The sequence below is a fragment of the Mustelus asterias genome, chromosome 30 (assembly GCF_964213995.1).
Source record: "Mustelus asterias chromosome 30, sMusAst1.hap1.1, whole genome shotgun sequence".
Lineage (NCBI taxonomy): Eukaryota > Metazoa > Chordata > Chondrichthyes > Carcharhiniformes > Triakidae > Mustelus > Mustelus asterias.
The window spans coordinates 13,992,597-14,013,553 of record NC_135830.1 but is presented as its reverse complement, the minus strand read 5'-3'; the positions used below and the strand labels follow the sequence as shown (position 1 = coordinate 14,013,553).

Here is a 20,957-nt window from a genome sequence, read left to right as displayed (position 1 = left end):
CTGGCTTCATAACCTATCTTTCCTTTCTTTATCGCTTTCTTAGTCGTTCTTTGTTGTTTCTTAAAGTTTTCCCAATCTTCCGATTCTTCACTATTTTTGGTCACTCTGTACGCATCGGTCTTTAATTTAATACTTTCCTTAATTTCCTTCGTTATCCACGGCTGGTTGTCCCTTTCCTGACAGTCCTTCTTTATCACCGGAGTATATTGTTGCTGAGTACTGAAAAGGATCTCCTTAAAAATCCTCCACTGTTCCTCAGCTGTCCTACCTACCAGCTGCTCTCCCAGTCCACCTTAGCCAATTCAGCCCTCATCCTATCGTACTTCCCTCTGTTCAAACAGAGGACACTGGTATGGGAGTCTACTTTCTCCTCTTCCATTTGTATCAGCAATTCGACCATATTGTGATCACTTGACCCAAGAGGGTCCTTCACAAAAACATCCTTAATTCTACCTACCTCGTTACACATTACCAGATCTAAGATAACTCGTTCCCTCGTCGGTTCTGTAACATACTGTTCAAGGTAACTATCCCGACAGCATTCTAAGAACTCTTCCTCCATCCCACCCCTTCCAACTTGATATGCAGGTTGAAGTCCCCCATGATTATTGCCGTTCCGTTTTCGCATCCATTATTTGCTTGTTTATAGCCTTCCCACCTCAACATTGTTATTTGGGGGCCTATAGACCACGCCTACTAGTGTCTTTCTCCCCCTACTATTCCTTATCTCTACCCATAACGATTCCACGTTTTGTTCCTTCGAGCCTATGTCATCCCTCACTTCTACCCTGATATTATCTTTTATTAACAGAGCTACCCCACCACCTTTTCCTTCCTGTCTATTCTTCCTAAATGCCTGATACCCCTGGATATTCATCTCCCAGTCCTGGTCTCCATGCAGCCACGTTTCTGTAATGGCCACTAGATCATACTCATTTGTGCTGATTTGCACCATCAACTCATTAACTTTGTTCCGAATGCTTCGTGCATTCAGGCAAAGTGTCTTTATTCCAGCTTTTATCTGGACCCGATTTGATGAAATGCTATCAACCTCTCCCTCGCCCTCTCCTCCTTTAACTACTTGAATGCCCTCATTCACTTGCACTCGCTCCCTCTCCTCTACCATTGATTTCGTAATTCCTCTGACCTCTGCACCCTCCCCCCATAAATTAATTTAAAGCCCTATCTACAGCCCTCGTGATACGATGCGCTAGGACTCTGGTCCCAGCACGGTTCAAACGGAGACCCTCCCATCTATACAGGTCCCATCTGCCCAAATACTGGTGCCAATGCCACATGAATTCGAAACCATTCCTTCCACTCCAATCCTTGAGCAATGCATTCGTCTTCTTAATCCTATTAACCCTGCGCCAATTCGCGCGTGGCTCAGGTAGTAATCCAGAGATTACCACCTTGTTGGTTCTGCTTTTAATTTGTTCCCAAGCTCTTCGTACTCCCTCTGCAGATCCTTAGTTCCTGTTTTGTCTATGTCATTGGCACCTACATGGACCACGACAACTGGATTTTGACTCTCCCACTCCAAATTTCTCTGCAGCCCAGATGATACATCCTGGACCCGAGCACCAGGCAGGCAACACAACCTCCGGTATTCCTTATCCTGGTCACAGAGAACAGTGTCTATGCCCTTAACTACACTATCCCCAATTACTACTACGTTTCTCTTTGATTTCTCCATTGCAGCAGTACCCTGCACCCTCGTACTGCCGACAGTTTGCTCGACCTTCTCGCAGTCATTTTTCCCATCCTCTTTTGTTGAAATCTAAAAGGCTTCCAAGCCTCAGACTTGCTAATTATTTTGCAATTTTATATATTTTCTAAGTAAAATGGAAAGTTCCCGCTCCTGAAGGACATTAGTGAAAAGATTTGACGAAATGTTGGCACCTTTGTCATTCATATTAATTGCATAAGGATTTTTGTTTCAGCTTCTTCAATGAATTGAATTGAAATTCCCCAGCAACTCGGGTAGAATTTGAACTCCTATCTCCAGAGCATTGTTTCAAGATTGTGGATTACGAATTTAGTAATTATATACTATACTATATGCTATACTACCTCGAGGAATATCATCACATCTAAAGTGGAACAACTGAAACTACCACTCTCCTTGAGCACAGGACCAAAGGTTGAATCATAAATTCAGGCATCTGTTATGGGAGTTGAACACATTACCATTTGGATGAGAAGCGATGTTGATTCCACTAAAAAGAAGACTTTTAGCTGATCACAGTTAGCATTTTGACATTCTGACATTTAGCTCAGTGTGTCTAGAGTTTCGGACCTGTGTGCAGTATTACACGGATGCATATAGTTGTCAGAAGCTGGCCTTCTCTCTGTACCTCAGAATTTGTAATCTTTCACCGTTTAAATATTAAACGTATTTTATATTCATCCTGCCAAATTGGACGTTTTCACAATTTACCACATTATACTCAACTTGGCGGGGCTTTGCCAATTAATTTACCCGATTTATGTCCCTTTATCTTCTTCTTACACGCACTTCACCATTTATTTAAGACCTATCTTTTTCTTTTTCTAAATGGAGGTCGGTCACCAGTGGTGTGCCCCAGGGATCTGTTCTGGGATCCTTGCTGTTTGTCATTTTCATAAATGACCTGGATGAGGAAGCGGAGGGATGGGTTGGTAAGTTTGCCGACGACACGAAGGTTGGTGGGGTTGTAGATAGTCTGGAGGGATGTCAGAAGTTACAGAGGGACATAGATAGGATGCAAGACTGGGCGGACAAGTGGCAGATGGACTTCAACCCAGATAAATGCGTCGTGGTCCATTATGGTAGGTCAAATGGGATGAAGGAGTACAATATAAAGGGAAAGACTCTTAGTGCGGTAGAGGATTAGAAGGACCTTGGAGTCCGGGTCCATAGGACTCTAAAATCGGCCCCGCAGGTGGAGGAAGTGGTTAAGAAGGCGTATGGTGTGCTGGCCTTTATCAATCGAGGGATTGAGTTTAGGAGTCCGGGGATAATGATGCAGCTATATAAGACCCTCGTCAGACCCCACTTGGAGTACTGTGCTCAGTTCTGGTCGCCTCACTATAGGAAGGATGTGGAAAAGATTGAAAGGGTGCAGAGGAGATTTACAAGGGTGTTGATTGAGTGGCATGCCTTCTGAGGATAGGGTGAGGGAGCTCCGTCTTTTCTCCTTGGAGAGACGAAGGATGAGAGGTGTATAAGATGTTGAGAGGCATAGATCGGGTGGACTCTCAGAGGCTTTTTCCCAGGGTGGAAATGTCTGCTACGAGAGGACACAGGTTTAAGGTGCTGGGGGGTAGGTACAGGGGAGATGTTAGGGGTAAGTTTTTCACACAGACGGTGGTGGGCGAGTGGAATCGGCTGCCGTCAGTGGTGGTGGAGGCGAACTCAATGGGTCTTTTAAGAAACTCCTGGATGAGTACATGGAGCGTAATAGGATGGAGGGTTATAGGTAAGTCTAGAAGATAGGGATGTGTTCGGCACAACTTGTGGGCCGAACGGCCTGTTTGTGCTGTAGTTTTTCTATGTTTCTATGTTTCTATCTTTGTGTTGTCTGCAAATTTATCATCCATATCTGCTCAGTAAATATTACAGTGTATTCTTACAATTAATCCAGTTCTCCTTGATTACTGCTCTGCAACATATCGGTCTGTAATCTAACAATTAATCCAGTTCTCCTGGGCAACTGCTCTGTGACACATCATGTTTAATTCAGTTCTCCTAGATTTCTGCTCTGTAACATATCATTGTGTATTCCAACAATTAAAGCAGTTCTCCTACATTATTGCTCTCTATCATTTCACTGTGTAATTGAATAATTCATCCTGTTCTCTTGGATTATGGCTCCCTAACATATCAATTTGTTTTGCAACCCGCTCCTGAAACAGTGTACACAAAAACACGGCGAGGGATCGCCCTCTGGTGGTGATGTGAGGTAAATGGCCTCTTCTGGGGAGATCAGTAAATTCTCAGATTACTGAAGGATCTTGTTGCAGGATTTTGCTGCTGTATTTTTTTCTTGTTCTCATGATTCTTATTATAACATACTTACATTCAGGTGTAACCATGCACGGAACTAACACAAACTTCAGTCTGAATCCTCATCAATTCATTGCTTTAGCTGTTTTGAATGTTCCAGGCATTTCTGTTAAACTATATTCGTGTTACAAAATTTGAAACCACGCAATGCTGATAAGATTCGAACTCTTAATAAAGTTCTCTCCACACATTGAAAGGATATAAATTTGACTCCAACCTCACATTTATCTGACAGATTGTCGGATTTCAGTGCACCTGCTTCAATTTTAAACTTTCCTCAGAGTTGTCATTATGATGTTTTGGCTACCATATCAGCTGTCCTCTAATGGGGCTTGGGGAATTTATTGAAATGGGAGACTGGGAGAAATTGTATGTTCTAAATTCTGCACGCTCCTGGAAAACGGTTGAGGGAGAGAGGGGCTTTGAGACACAGAGACGAGACAGATGCTAGCGGCCAAAATATTGAGAGTGCAGCATGGACACCGAGGTGAACAGAGAACGAGGCACAGAGATAGACAGGCAGGAGTAGACATAGAAACAGTTAGATAAAGTCATTGGGCTACAATCAATGTTGTTCGATGGCCAATTCTTGACAACACTGAGCAACAAGCCAATCCTTTCATTGGGCAACGCCCCTTAGTTTCCCAATGAGTGAAGACTGCCCATGATATAAAATTACTTTTTTACATCAGAGTACAAGAGTTGACATAATTTTACAATTCTGCTGATTTTGTGGAATTCTTAAGCAGGAAGCATGTTCTCCCAATTTTCTTTACTAATATTGGTTGGTTTTCCTGCCCGGTGAGTCTGTGTTTAAATAGTCACTGCCTGTTCCCAGCGTTCTCCACCAGATATTTAAGAGATTCTGTAATTTGTTGCAGGCAAAGATGAAGTGTCCCAAGATCCCCCTAAATTAACGGTTCAGGAAGGACAGACCATAACACTGCACTGCAGTTACTGCTCTGGTACATCCAGTCTCATGGGGAAGCTCCGATTTATTTATTGACGATTTTTAACACAGGAGACATCGCTGAAGATTCTCCGAATAGATTTTCTGCTGTTTGTACAAAAGAAACAAAGCGGTCCTTTTAAGTATCGCCGGAACGCTTCTCTCTGACAGCGCACTGTATTTCTGTGCCATGGAGCCCACACTGGTGCAGAGATATAGCGAACCCCAGACTGGGAATTCCAGTTAGTGGTCAGCAGAGGGCGCGCCCGCACTGATAAACAGAAGCAATTATTTAGCCTGTGAGAGTTCAAGGTCGTAACTAAAATAACACAACACAACATTCAACATGAACAGATGAGCAGCAACAGAGGGATTGTATTAGGTGTGTTGTAACTAACATTTATACTGCAAAATTATTTTGCAAATCAATTTATTATGCCCTCACTCACGTTTTGTATTTTCATGATCTTTTCCTGTCTATCTGATTTAATGAGCAAAACATTCTCAATCTCTACTCTCTGTATCCCATTTATCAGAGCCGGTGCATAGTGTCTATATGATTAGACCGTGCTGTTGGTTTAGACAGTTTATAGAAAATTAATGCGTTTCACAATGTACCGATTACACTCTTTAGTTAAATCAATGTTTATTTTCCTTTCGATTGAATGTTTTCTGACAGAATTGGCAGCCCAGTGTTTTGAGCTTAAAATAACCAGCCTTTAACCATAAGACCAAATGACAAAGGCCAGGGTTAGGCCTCTCGACCTCTCGAGCCTGCCCTGTCATTCAATGGAATCATGGCTGTTCCAACATTCCTCACGTACACTTTACTGCCCGTTCCCCGTAACCTTCGATTCGCTTACTGATCAAAAATCTATCGAAATCTGTCTTACATATACACAATGACTCTACCCGCGCAGCTCGCTGTAGAAGTGAGTTCCAAACACTCACAACTCTCTGAAAAAAGATATTGCTCCTCTTCTCAGTTTTCAATTAGCGCTCGCTTACTCTGAGACGATGTCCCCTGTTCCCAGACGCTTCCACGAGGGGAAACATCCTCTCAGCATTTTGTAAATTGAGTTTGTGTCTTTATATGCCCTGTTTGTGAACACAACACCCACTCACCTGATGAAGGGGCAGTGCTCCGAAAGCTTGTGGCTTGTGCTACCAAATAAATATGTTGGACTTTAACCTGGTGTTGTGAGGCGTCTTACGTCGATTGATAAAGACCTTATGCCTTTTTCATCATCCTACTAACATGCCCTTCCGATTTCAGAGATCTGTGGCCAAAGCCGCCAAGGTTCCTTTGTTCCACAGAACACAAACTTCCAAACTTTATGGTCACGTTCTTACCGTGGTCGAACATGTTGATTATCAGCCTGTAAATCCTTTCAGTATTGCTGAAGACTGGTGATAGGGGCGGAGCAGATTCCTGGTCAACAAAACTGCAGAGGTCAATGGCAAACCGCTGGAGTACTTTGAAATGAACAATCACAGAATGATCTAATGGACGTCCATGTTCACCAATTCCCTCTTAGGGCATGGTAACTGGAAGAGGAGGAGGTGGATGTCACAAGAGGCTTAGAAAGTGGACACTAAAAATTGGCAAATCATGCTGCAGCTTTATATAAGCTTAGTTAGGCCGCACTTGGAATATAGTGTTCAATTCTGGTCGCCACACTACCAGAAGGACGTGGAGGCTTTGGAGAGGTTACAGAAAAGATTTACCAGGATGTTGCCTGGTATGGAGGGCATTAGCTATGAGGAGAGGTTGGAGAAACTTGGTTTATTCTCACTGGAGCGACGGACGTTGAGGAGGACCTGATAGAAGTCTACAAGATTATGAGAGGCATGGACAGAGTGGATAGTCAGAAGCTTTTTCCCAGGGTGGAACAGTCAATTACTCGGAGGCATAGGTTTATGGTGTGAGGGGCAAGGTTTTAAAGAGATGTACGAGGCAGAATTTTTACACAGAGAGTGGTGGGTGCCTGGAGCTCGTTGCCGCGGGAGGTAGTGGAAGCGGATACGATAGTGACTTTTAAGGGCGTCTTGACAAGTACATGAATGAGATGGGCATAGAGGGATATGGTCTCCAGAAGGGTAGGGGATTTTAGTTAAGTCGGGCAGCATGGTCGGTGCAGGCTTGGAGGGCGAAGGGCCTGTTCCTGTGCTGTAAGTTTCTTTGTTCATTGTTCTAGTGTATTCCGATGTGACTGGGCAGTCTGGATAACAATGGTTGCATAACGTTTTTCATCAATAAAAAAATCTGATTAAAAATAATGGCAGCCACAATTCCTTATTTGTTAACCAACAAAACAACAATCTTCCATCAGAATTTAATGTATGCACTTGAAACTGAATATATTAATCCGTCAAGCCTGTTTCGACAGCACCTTGCGAACCCGGAATCTCTTCCATCGAGAAGGATAAGAGGAACAGCTGCATGAGAACACCATATTTTGCGGGCACCCCTTCAAGCCGCACACCATCCTCATTTTGAACCATATCGCCGCTCCCTTGCGTCAAAATTCTGGAATTCATTTTCTGTTTATGAGTACGGGCAGAGGACAACAAATTTAAAAAAGTATGGAAGGAGAATTGAAAGAAAGTGAGACATTACGAGTGCGAAATACACAACCAAATGATGCGAGAAGGACAGAAAGGAAGAGATTCAGAAACGACCCAGAATGCATTGTTCTTTCAAATTACTCCTATTTCCCTAGCGTCTATTTATGTAGTTGAATTATTTGAAAACACGTCTCTCAATAAAAGACCGCCAGCGACGGTCCATCGACAACCTTGCACTTGCGGACAGTGTCACGTACCCTGAGTCACCATCAGAGGGCGTTGTCGTCACGTGTTTCTCCCAACTTTAAATGATGGCGACAAAACCTATAGTACCATTCGCATACCGTTGCTGTTGGCAGTAACATCCGCAGTCCCATTTTTCTGCTCCCTCTCTCTCTGGTCCACCTCACGTGCCCCCCATTACGAAATGGCCGGCACGCTGGCACAGTGGTTAACAGTCCTGCCTCATTGCAAAGGGGGCCCAGTTTCAATTCCGGCCTTGGGCAACTGTGTGAAGTTTTGACGTTCTTCCCGTGTCTGCGTGCGTTTCCTCCCACAGTCCAAAAATGTGCAAGTTAGGTGGATTAGTCATGCTAAATTAGGGGGAATAAGGTGAGTAAATACGTGGGCTTACGGGGATAGGGTCTTGGTGTGACTGTTGTCGGTGCAAGCTTAATGGGCCGAATGGCCTCCGTCGGCACTGTAGTGATTCTATGAAGAGACTTCTGTCGAATTACTTGTTTGGCACTGGTTGTATCAGAAATGCGGGCGGAGCTATGGGCGTTGTGCGGGCGTGAGTCTGCAGTTCCACTCCAGGAGAATATTTCCTGAACTGCAGCGTTACTGATTCGGGAGAAGGAAGCAGAAGGACAGCAGTCAATATTTTTCACTTTTTCAATTAGCGTTTCCTTCCCAATTAAAAGTAAAGAACATGCTGTTATCGTGACTGTTGTAATTTAGGTATTGCTATTCGTCAAATGATGACTACTCTTCTTTTAAAAATTATTAATTGGGCGTCAGTCACAAGACCAAGACTTTGTCGATCACTAATTGTCCTCGAAACGGCCTGGGCAATTTGAGAGTTAGTCATATGGTTGTTGATCTGCAGTTACACACAGACAAGGCCAGGCTAGGAAGGCAGATTTCCTTCCACAAAGTGCATTAGTGAACCAAGCGGATTTGCAGTGACAGCGTTCGCAACCATCAATGCGAGTAGCTTTCAATATCAATTAATCACATTTACATTGAACCAGCTGCTGGGGTAGAATTTTGACTGCTTTTATCCAAAATCGAAGTTAAATGTAACCAGTTGATATGATGGGATTGAACTACTTTTCCCAAAGCATAATTCTGGGTCCCTGAACTACTTGTCCGTGACCCCATGTTGATAATGATTAAGAAGAAAAAGCGGAAGTTCTTGAAGTTGACTCGTCCCAGTATATTATATGAGAATGGGGCCACAACTACAAAGTGCATCTTGTCGTCCCTGAGTGGACCTTTGAAAAGGAAGTGTCATAATTAGCTGCACCATGACAATTTGCTATCCTAACCCTACTGATTTCAGGCATGGTCAGGTTTCAGTACAGCATCCACAGTACGCGTTTTACATTATCTCAGGAACAATAAACAGGTAACTAGAGCTCACTGATCGATTTCCCTGTTCCTTTAGTAAAACAAGGACGATTACAAAGCCCATCCACCGATATCTGAACATTGGAACATAAAACTTAGGCTGCCTGCGAATCCGCTCGACCCTTCAGTCAGATTACAGTTCATCTGATCTTCCTTTTAAATCCACTTTACTGCATTGATCCTCATGAACCGTGACATAAATTTTAGTTAAAATGTTGGTTTCACTCAGCTTTAAACTTATTCTGTGACCCAAAGCCTCCACCGTTCTCTGGACTCTCACTGGAGTCACAGGCACGAATGCTCGGATGCTAAAGCTAAGAGAATGTGCACAGAACACTGATTGGAAATCCACCAAATCCATCAACACTCCTTGCCCTTCCGTTCCAATAACAAAATGAAGGTCTTTTTCTTGATATCCCGTTTCCAAAGCGGAACAAATCGCCCAACAGGGAGTTGGAGAGCTTCCATTCACTGACAGTCCTCTTATCAACTACCAATCTCACGGTGGCACTGGTGAGACACGGAATTGACGCATGAGCATTCTGAGACACGTCATCAGATTATAAAGGGTGGGGATTAGAATGGGTTTCTTCAAATATCGGATTCCTCCTTTACAGAGCGGACAGAGACAATGCGGGTACTCGGCATCTGGATTGTGTGGGGGGCATTTCTAACAGGTATTTCTGTACATCACGTATGTTTTCTCATTTCCAAAATTTGGGTTGAATCTTACTGTTGAGTCACGTCACTCTATTCTTTATCTATTTGAACATATTTTCCAGATCTGACCCATGGAGATTCTGTCACTCAGTCGCTGTCCTCAGATGTTAAGACAGAAGGAGACGCGGTGACATTAAACTGCAACTATGATACTGCAGAAACCTACTATTATTTATACTGGTATCGACAGCATCCAGACTCCCAGCCCGAGTACATTCTGAGGAAATATTCGGAGGGTAATGAATATAAAGCAGATTTTGCTAAAATCCGTTTCTCGACTGATCTCCAGACCTCGAAGAAATCCATCAGTTTGACTATCTCGGATCTGCAGTTGTCTGACGCGGCCGTGTATTACTGCGCTTTCAGCCTCACAGTGATGGAAAGCAGCCTGACTCCTGTACAAAAACTGTCTCAGCAAGATAAGTTAGAGCTCCTCGCTGCTGTATAGAACTTCTGGCAGATGCAGCCACAATGAGCAGCGGCGCTGTCAGCCGCTCAAACATGCGCTGACAGGAAACCACATTCACCTCGGATCAACTGTCACCCAACTGGTTCCAGGAGAGGCTGAGAAAACAAACTGCAGAATCAATTAGGGCGACAGGTCCATCACATAGTCAATGCATCAATTAAATCGTCCCTTCTGCTACTAATCAGTTCTGTATTCCTCTATAATCAAATCTGGATTTTAAAATCAAGCCGAGAAATAGATTGCTAACACCAAATATCCGTCAAACCTCGCCGTGAAGCGTCACACAGACAGCAGGCGTACAGCTTACCATGTTTGTGGCTCGTTGGTCTGGGGTATGATTCTCGCTTGGGACAATTGCATTTAGATGCGATAGAACTTGGGTTCGTATCCTGGCCGAGCCTAAAACACTTTTTTATGAATAGGATGGGAATCCCGGAAGGGTCGGGGGTTTAAGTTCAGTCGGGCAGCATGGTCGGTGCACGTTTGGAGGGCCAAAGGGCCTGTTCCTGTGCTGTAATTTTCTTTGTTCTTTGTTCCTCTGATTCCGAAGTCCCTATTAAATAGAAACATTCACAGTTTACAAATAAACAGAACAGAAACCTCCCTCGAAACACATCATGATATTCTCATTTTACAGGATATTGAAAGAGGAATTACAGGCTGAAATCTCAAATGTCACGTCTAGATCTGGCAGTCATATTCCTTGGGAGTGAAATATCATCGGCCTTTGAATCTTGAAGGGGAAATGTTTGTCCAGTCTGTCGATTTGAAAAAAAATTCAAACATCAGTGTGACTGGAACAGCACCAACACACTGCCACACTCGAGTGAGAGTGTTCCAATGCACTGACTGAAGAGCTTTAACCAGTTACACAGCCTGAATAAATATCACACCATTCACAGTGAGGAGAGACCGTACTGGTGTTGTGCCTGGACGAGGTTTCAACTGATTGTCCACCCAAGAGAGCGGCAAGGACACCTGCACCATGGAGAAACCATGGAAATGTGCGGACTGTGGGAAGAGATACAGAGCCCCATCTCAGCTGGAAGCTCATCGGCGCAGTCACACTGGGGAGAGGCCATTCATCTGCTCTCAGTGTGGGGAGGGATTCGCTCTGTTATCCACGTTGCAGAAACACCAGCGAGTTCACACTGGAGAGAGACCGTTCACCTGCTCTCAGTGTGGTAACAAGTTCACTCGGTTATCCAATCTGCAGACACACCAGCGAGTTCACACTGGGGAGAGGCCATTCACCTGCTCTCAGTGTGGGAAGGGATTCAGTCAGTTTTCCAGCCTGCGGACACACCAGCGAGTTCACACCGGGGAGAGACCATTCACCTGCTCTCAGTGTGGGGAAGGATTCGCTCTGTTATCCACGTTGCAGAAACACCAGCGAGTTCACACTGGAGAAAGACCGTTCACCTGCTCTCAGTGTGGGAACAAGTTCACTCGGTTATCCAATCTGCAGTCACACCAGCGAGTTCACACTGGGGAGAGGCCATTTACCTGCTCTCAGTGTGGGAAGGGATTCAGTCAGTTTTCCAGCCTGCGGACACACCAGTGAGTTCACACCGGGGAGAGACCATTCACCTGCTGTCAGTGTGGGGAGGGATTCAGAGCTTCATCCAGCCTGCTGATACACCAGCGAGTTCACACTGGGGAGAGGCCCTTCACCTGCTCTCAGTGTGGGGAGGGATTCAGAGCTTCATCCAGCCTGCGGACACACCAGCAAGTTCACACTGGGGAGAGACCGTTCACCTGCTCTCAGTGTGGGAAGGGATTCACTCGGTCATCCAGCCTGCGGACACACCAGCGAATTCACACTGGGGAGAGGCCGTTCACCTGCTCTCAGTGTGGGAAGGAATTCATAACTTCATCCAACCTGCGGACACACCAACGAGTTCACACTGGGGAGAGGCCGTTCAGCTGCTCTCAGTGTGGGAAGGAATTCATAACTTCATCCCACCTGTGGAGGCACCAGCGAGTTCACACTGGGGAGAGACCATTCACCTGCTCTGTGTGGGAAGCGGTTCAGTGATTCATCCAGCCAGCAGAAACACCAACAAGTTCACACTGGGGAGAAACCGTTCATCTGCTCTGTGTGTGGGAAGGGATTCTCTCGGTTATTCTGCCTGCAGACACACCAGGGAGTTCACACTGGGGAGAGACCGTTCAGCTGCTCTGTGTGTGAGAAGAGATTCAGTCTTTCATCTCAGCTGTTGGTACACCAGCGAGTTCACGAGTGGTTCCAGTGTTCGATTTTGCTGTTCTTGTTTCTGCTTTCAATTATATCGGTCAATGGGGAGAGTTGGAGGGTTTCTTTCTGCTGGACTGGCCGGTCTCACAACTTTGCCTCCATTGGGCTGATGCTCTTTGAGTTTTGTTGCGAATACCTGGTTTCAGATTTCACAAGGATCACAGAGTGACAGGATGTTAGGAAGTTCAGAGATATTTAGTCAGCATTTCTGTTTGAAACGCCCCAATGCCCATCCAATTTCCTTTGTAATTGTTTATTGTCTCCACTTCCTCCTCCCTCGTAGGCAGCGAGTTCCAGGTCATTACCATTCGCTGCATCAAAATATTCTTCCTCACATGGGCAGCACGGTAGCACAGTGGTTAGCACTGCTGCTTCACAGCTCCAGGGACCTGGGTTCGATTCCCGGCTTGGGTCACTGTCTGTGTGGAGTTTGCACATTCTCCTCGTGTCTGTGTGGGTTTCCTCCAGATGCTCTGGTTTCCTCCCACAGTCCAAAGATGTGTGGGTTAGGCTGATTGGGCATGCTAAAAATTGCCCCTTAGAGTCCTGAGATGTGGAGGTTAGAGGGATTAGCGGGTAAATGTGTAGGGGTAGGGCCTGGGTGGGATTGTGGTCGGTGCAGACTCGATGGGCCAAATGGCCTCTGATCCTATGATCCCACCCAAAACTTTAAATTTGCTTGTCATCCTTGTCCCATCAGCTAATAGGAACAGCTTTTCTTTGTCCACCTTATCTAAACCTGTCAGAATCTTGTCCACCTCTATCAAATCTCCCCTCAACCTCCTTTGCTCCAAGGGGAACAACCCCAGCCTGACATTGACAATAAAGATCAATCCAACAGAATATGTTACCTTCTGAAATCAAATGGAATGTTCAATTTCTGTTTTAAAGGTACTGTGAATATATTGTCCTGGATAATAACGGAATTGGAATAACTAACCTTGGGTGTGGTTGAATGGAATATATCAATCTGGAACCCACTTACAGACTAGTGAAAGTCTGGAATGTGTCGCTGGAAATCCCTCCGGAACAGCACTTTGGGTCACCTATACCTCAGGCATTGCAGTAGTTCAAGAAGGCAGTGTTGGGGTTGACATATTCTGTTATAATTGATGGACTGTAGTTTGAATGTGAGGCATTATAGGACTGGACTATGGAGTCATAGAGGTTTACAGCATGGAAATAGGCCCATCAGCCCAACTTGTCCATGCTGCCCTTTTTTTAAAACCCCTTAGCTAATCCCAATTGCCCGCATTTGGCCCATATCCCTCTATACCCATCTTATCCATGTAACTATCTAAAAGCTTTTTAAAAGACAAAATTGTACCCGCCTCTCCTACTACCTCTGGCACTTGGTCCAGACACTCACCACCCTCTGTGTGAAAAAATTGCCCCTTTCGACACTTTTGTATCTCTCCCCTCTCACCTTAAACCTATGCCTTCTAGTTTTAGACTCCCCTACTTTTGGGAAAAGATATTGACTATCTACCTGATCTATGCCCCTCATTATTTTATAGACCTCTATAAGGTCACCCCTCAGCCTCCTGCGCTCCAGAGAAAAAAGTCCCAGTCTATCCAGCCTCTCCTTATAACTCAAACCATCCAGTCCCAGTAGCATCCTAGTAAATCTTTTCTGCACTATTTCTAGTTTAATAATACCCTTTCTATAATAGGATGACCAGAACTGCACGCAGTATTCCACGTGTGGCCTTACCAATGTCTTGTACAACTTCAACAAGACATCCCAACTCCTGTATTCAATGTTCTGACCGATGAAACCAAGCATGCCGAATGCCTTCTTCACCATTCTGTCCACCTGTGACTCCACTTTCAAGGAGCTATGAACCTGTACCCCTAGATCTCTGTTCTGTAACTCTCCCCAACACCCTACCATTAACTGAGTAAGTCCTGCCCTGGTTCGATCGCCCAAAATGTATCACCTCGCATTTATCTGAATTAAACTCCATCTGCCATTCGTCAGCCCACTGGCACAATTGATCAAGATCCCGTTGCAATCAGAGATAACTTTCTTCACTGTCCACTATGCCACCAATCTTGGTGTCATCTGCAAACTTACTAACCGTGCCTCCTATATTCTCATCCAAATCATTAATATAAATGACAAATAACAGTGGACCCAGCACTGATCCCTGAGGCACACTGCTGGTCACAGGCCTCCAGTTTGAAAAACAACCCTCTACAACCACCCTCTGGCTTCTGTCAAGAAGCCAATTTTGTATCCATTTAGATACCTCACCCTGGATCCCGTGAGATTTTAACCTTATGCAACAACCTACCATGCGGTACTTTGTCAGAGATCTTGCTAAAGTTCATGTTGACAACATCAACTGCACTGCCCTCATCTATCTTCTTAGTTACCCCTTCAAAAAACTCAATCAAATTTGACCACAGCTCAGTTTCTGCAATCATGGACCATTAAAGCTGCTTAGCAGTGCCCTGACAGAGGACCTGGTGAGAATATTTCCTCATTGAGTTAGAATTAAACTTATTCCAGGACTGGCTGGTGTTCAGTGGCTGAGATACCCAAATCTGTGAAAAGGGGGTCCGACCAATCAACAAACAGTGGTAGGTAGTTGATTAAGAAGTTAAGAAGCGTTCTCAGGCATTGTTTAAATTATTTTATCATAAATTTGTGATGAGAACTGTGAGGGGCTATGACCCAATAGTCACTGAAGTGACGGTATACTCCAAGTAGCACTGGACTGAAAAGCGAGAGTAGATTCTAATGAATGGTTATAATCCTACCCTAGCATGGCCAGTGAAAAATCAGAGCTCGAGTGATCAAGAATAATAATGTGATAAGGTGCGAAGGAATAAGATCTCACCGTGTAAAAATCAAGTTGGGATGACATTTGTATCACATAGGAGTCAATGAATGGAATACATTGGGTATTGCACATTCCCTAGCCTGGCCCGATTGAACACATGAATGGGCTATTGAAACAACAAATCAAGCTTGACCACACACTCAAAGAGTGGCAAAGGCCTTACATAATTTGAATAATAGGCCACAAAAAGGAGGGGTGGCACGGCAGCACAGTGGTTAGCACTGCAGCCTCACAGCACCAGGGACCTGGATTTGACTCCTGGCTTGTGTCACCGTCTGTGTGGAGTTTGCACATTCTCCCCGTGTCTGCGTGGGTTTCATCCAAGTGCACCGGTTTCCTTCCACACTCCAAAGATGTGGGTTAGGTTGATTGGCCATGATAAATTGCCCTTTAGTGTCAGGGTGTTATAGGGTAAATAAGTATGGTTATGGGGGTAGGGCCTGGGTGGGATTGTGGTCGGTGCAGATTGGATGGGCCGAATGGCCTCCTTCTGCACTGTAGGGATTCTATGAACCCTCTTGAGTAAGATGATAAAACAACCTGTCCCTTCAATTCTTCCTCCAGACAGGGAATATGACACACCTGTATGTAAGGGTGGCAAGGTGTGGGTACATATCTCAAACCAAACCCCACAGAAAAGGGGAAATAATTGCTGCTGGACATGCTTGGCTTGTATCTCCTAAGCTGCGTTCACTCCCGATGCATGGGGGATGGAAGGCATCCAGTAAAATATGCACTCAAAACAAATGTACTTGTGCAGAAGGACAGAAATATTATTTGTATAACATCACTGTCCAGGCATCCGTGCTCAATGTGGCGGATTGTAGCCAATGGCCTTTTGTGGTGGTATGTCCTCTCCATAACTCCTCATACATGAAGCTTGTACCTTACAGCTGAGTCATGGCCAATGTCAATAGGAATTATCGCCAGTTAATGATACTATTATGCATGAATTTGGACAAGTTTGGTGGGGAGGCGATGGCCTCGTGATATTATCGCTAGATTACTAATTCAGAACTCAGCTAATGTTCTGGGGACCCAGGTTCAAATCCCACCACAGCAGATGGTGAAATTTAATGAAAAAGATCTGGAAATAAGAATCTACTGATGACCATGAAACCATGGTCGATTGTCAGAAAAAAACCCATCTGATTCACAATGTCCTTTCAGGAAGGAAATCTGCCATCCTTAACTGGTCTGGCCCACATGTGACTCCACGAATAATTTTTTAAAAACTATGTCTGCATTACCAGCACTCTCAATGTACATCTGAATGCCAGATAGCTTGAACCCCCTGTAAACCAATGTTGGAAAGATGCATGGGACATATTTGATGTACATACTAATAGAACATATTATTTGATATAGACACACCCACGGTATTGTGCATCTGCCTTCAATTGAACTTGATAAATTATGCAGGTTTATTGAACAAAATACTCAAGTTTCTGCACACCTAAGTCAAGACAGGCAACATCTTCTTAGGCAGAGTGTGGAAATGACCTGTGCTTAAGGCAAACTTCACCAAACATCGGATGAACTTAATTGCCTCAGTTTTCACCTTTGGTGGGGTGTTTTTAATGGATGGTCATCCAAAGCATCCGCTGTTTTTACTTTAATGTTACATCCTGTTGTCATACTGCGTCTTTGTACCCTTTTGTTCATTTTAATTGTCTTGTGGTGCAGAGTGCGTGCATTGTTCACACAGGTCATTGCTGTGAAGGAACTTATACAGGTACAGATGGGATTGCTGCGTTGACTGCTGAATCTCAGGATGTAATGTATAGAAAGTAAAGAGTTAAGATATTCACCAGTCAACTCAGCATTTATTCATGCTGTGAGAACCTAAAGAAGCAGCTGTGCTACAGAAACAAGCTGACCTTCCAGTGCTGTGTTTGTATATTGTTTCCCAAGCCTGGGAATTGACCAAATCTCCTGTCAGGTTGTTTGTGCCGCACTGTAAAACACGGGGGGGCGGGGCTTCGACCCGGGTACGTTGGTAGTCACCTTGGACCGGGATCACGAATGTTGCCAGGACCTCTCGAGCTCCAGACCAGCTGTCGTCAGAAGGGTCCCTGACAGGCAGAAGGCAGTGAGACTCATTGTTTTAATTTCTCTCGTATTATTTACTCTTTTTTGAATAAACCATTATAATAGTTGAGAGATCATAATTCTGGTCTGTCTCTTATTTAACATTCACGTGGATCATTGGTGGCACGGTGGCACAGCAGTTAGCTGCCTCACAGTGCCAGGGACCTGAGTTTGATTCCCAGCTTGGGTCACTGTCTGTGTTCTCCCCGTGTCTGTGTGGGTTTCCTCCAGGTGCTCCAGTTACCTACCACAGTCTGAAAGACGTGCTGGTTCGGTGCATTGGCAATGCCAAATTCTCCCTCAGTGTCACCGAACAGGTGCAGGAGTGTGGCGACTAGGGGATTTTCACAGTGACTTCATTGCAGTGTTAATGTATACCTACTTGTGACACTAACCGGAGGAAGCCCATGCAGACATGGGGAGAACATGCAAACTCCATCCAGACAATCACCCAAGGCTGGAATTGAACTCGGCTCCCTGGAGCTGTGAGACAGCAGTGCGAACCACCATGTCAGCCCATGTTTGCGACCAGGTGTCCCTGGAAAGGAAGCATGTGGTGACGACCAACACAAGGTCTTCAGTGGGCACTGTGGGGGCTGGAGAGCTTCATTCCTCCCCAGAACCACATCATAGTTTTACATTTGTAACTTTTCATTCAGGGTTTAGTTTGTGGCTGTCCCTTTAAAGGATTCTCCGCCCCCCCCCCCCCCCCCCCCCGCCTTCCCATTCATTTAATTTGATAATTTGATCCAAATTTCGATGTTAAAGAGTACAGAAGGGGAATTCATTATTGACCCCAAATCACAGAGAATATGGAACTTGGTCCATGGTGAGTGGTTGAGGTGAACAGCATGAATACATTGAAATGAAAGTTAGATCCACACATGAGGGACACAGTAACAGAAGGATATGCTGATAGGGAGGAGATGCAGTGGGGTAGGTGGAGGCTGATGTGGAGCAAATTACTGACAGACCGATTGAGCCGGCTGGCCCGGCCCTGTGCTGGAGAGTCAATGGAACAGAGACTCATGTATTTATCTGAGATCTGACTGCAGGATCGATCAAACAAACTCAGACCAGTCTTAAGGATCATGGTGTTGTGATCTCAGTGAAAACAGTATGGAGCAGACACAACATCTCAGTTACAATGAATATTCACCTTCTGAAAGCCCTTGTGTGGCCGGTGACAATGTGTGTCCGTGAAAGCTGGACCATCAATAAGAGTGACGAGGCTCCAATAAAAGTGTTTGAAATGAAAGGACTCGGACGGATATTCTGTGTGTCACGGACGGCAAAGTGGATGAATGAGTGGGTGCTGGAGAAAGCTGGTGTTCACCGGAACCTGTCTGAGGCTCTGACATCCCGGAAGCTCACCTATTTTAGACGTGTTGTGAATAGAGAGGGAGTGTTTGGAAAAAGAGGTAATGTGAGACAGAACACCTGGAAAATGTGTGCAAGGAAGGCCCGAGATGGGTGGATAATATTAGAATGTGGACCGGCCTCTCGATGGGACAGGCAGTGAAAGCAGCTGAGAAATCAGTGAAGAAAAACTGTTTAGAGTGCAGCCAATCCTCAGAACGAGGATGGATGAACGACAAGACACCTGTAGTGGTAGGAAAAAGACTATTTATTATTCAGGATAAAATTAATGTACTATAAGAAATTAAGAGCAGGCCATTTGAGTCTGCTCCACCATTCAATATGATCATGGCTGATCCTCGATCTCAATGCCATATTCTCCCCATACCGCTTGAAGCCATTAAAATCTAAAACAAAACCTATCTCTTCCTTGAATATATTCAGTGACTTGGATTCCACAGCCTTCTGTGGTAGAGAATTCCACAAGTTCACTACCCTTTGAGTTAAGAATTTTTTTCCTCATCTCAGTCTCATCTGACACCTGCTTTTGTGGATCATTTCAGTGGAAATGTGCCCTCGCTCAAAGGGAATCAGCCACTGGAATGAAAATTGAGACCGGCCAGTCCAGCAGCAAGAAACCCTCCGACCCTCCCACTTCATCAACTGTCAGAATGAACATGGTTCAGTCCTGGATGTGATTAACAGCGGCAATAACAGCAGAATCCAATCCCAGTCATCACTTGTGAACTCGCTGGTGTCTCAGCAGGTGGGATGACTGAGTGAATCCCTTCCCACACACAGAGCAGGTAAATGGTCTCTCCCCAGTGTGAACTCGCTGGTGTGTGAGCAGGTTGGATGACCGATTGAATCCCTTCCCACACACAGAGCAGATAAATGGCTTCTCCCCAGTGTGAACCCGCTGGTGTGTCAGCAGGGTAGATAACTCATAGAATCCCATCTCACACTCCGAGCAGATGAAAGGCCTCTCCCTGTCCCTGCTGTGAATTTGCTGATGTCTCAGCAGGTTGGCTCACTGAGTGAATCCCTTCCCACAGTTGGAGCAGGTGAACGGCCTCTCCCCAGTGTGAACTCGCTGGTGTGTCAGCAGGGTGGAGGAATCTCCGAATCCTTTTCCACACACGGAGCAGATGAACGGCCTCTCTCCAGTGTGAACTCGCTGATGTGCCAGCAGGTCAGGTGAATCTCTGAATCCTATCCCACACTCTGAGCAGGTGAGTGGTCTCTCCCCAGTGTGAACTCGATGGTGCCTCTGCAGACTGGAGGACCGAGTGAATCTCTTCCCACAGTCAGAGCAGATGAATTGCCTCTCCTTGGTGCGAACTTGTTGGTGTACCAGTAGGGTGGATGAATCTCTGCATCTTTTTCCACACACTGAGCAGCTGAATGGTCTCATCCCTGTGTGAACTCGATGGTGTCTCACTAGGTTGGATGAAATGCTGAATTTCTTCCCACACACAGAGCAGGTGAATGGCCTCTCTCCGCTGTGAACTCGCTGGTGTGTAAGCAGGTCGGATGCATTAGTAAATCTCTTCCCACACTGAGAGCAGGTGAATGGTCTTTCCCCGGTGTGACTGCGTCGATGAATTTCCAACTCAGATGGGGACTTGAATCCCTTTCCACAATCCTTACATTTCCACGGTTTCCCCATGGTGTCGGTGTCTGTGTCTCGGTGCTTTTCCAGTCACAGGGATGGTAAAATGGGTGATGGTTTACCCCATCCTATAAAATTGAGTGACTCTGTCTGATCTTGGTGTGAAGTTTGGTTTGAGATTTCTTATGGCAAGTTTTTCCCTTTTAATATCCTGTAAAAGAAGTTTGCAAATGTCATCACTGTCAGTTCAGCTCAGAAATTCAGAATAGAGAACCAGTCACTGATGGGATACATTCTGCCACATGGATAATTATGGATTGTAACATTGTCATTAAAACATGTGATACCAAAGCCACAGCAATGTGGTTGAATCTTAAATGCCCACCAAGGGCAACTTAGAGAT

The 20,957-nt window shown here is 45.1% G+C and overlaps 2 protein-coding genes across 4 annotated transcripts in view; one reads left to right on the top strand and one right to left on the bottom strand.

The window, feature by feature from the left end:
• The window catches only part of LOC144480906 (uncharacterized), a 433,772-nt gene extending 421,348 nt beyond the window's left edge, over positions 1-12,424 (top strand). The window contains 1 exon segment of the mRNA XM_078200533.1: positions 11,519-12,424. Within this exon segment, the coding sequence (XP_078056659.1) occupies positions 11,519-12,424 (906 nt within the window).
• LOC144480817 (uncharacterized) overlaps positions 1-20,957 on the bottom strand; it is a 1,107,688-nt gene that overhangs the window by 942,811 nt on the left and 143,920 nt on the right. The window lies entirely within an intron of this gene.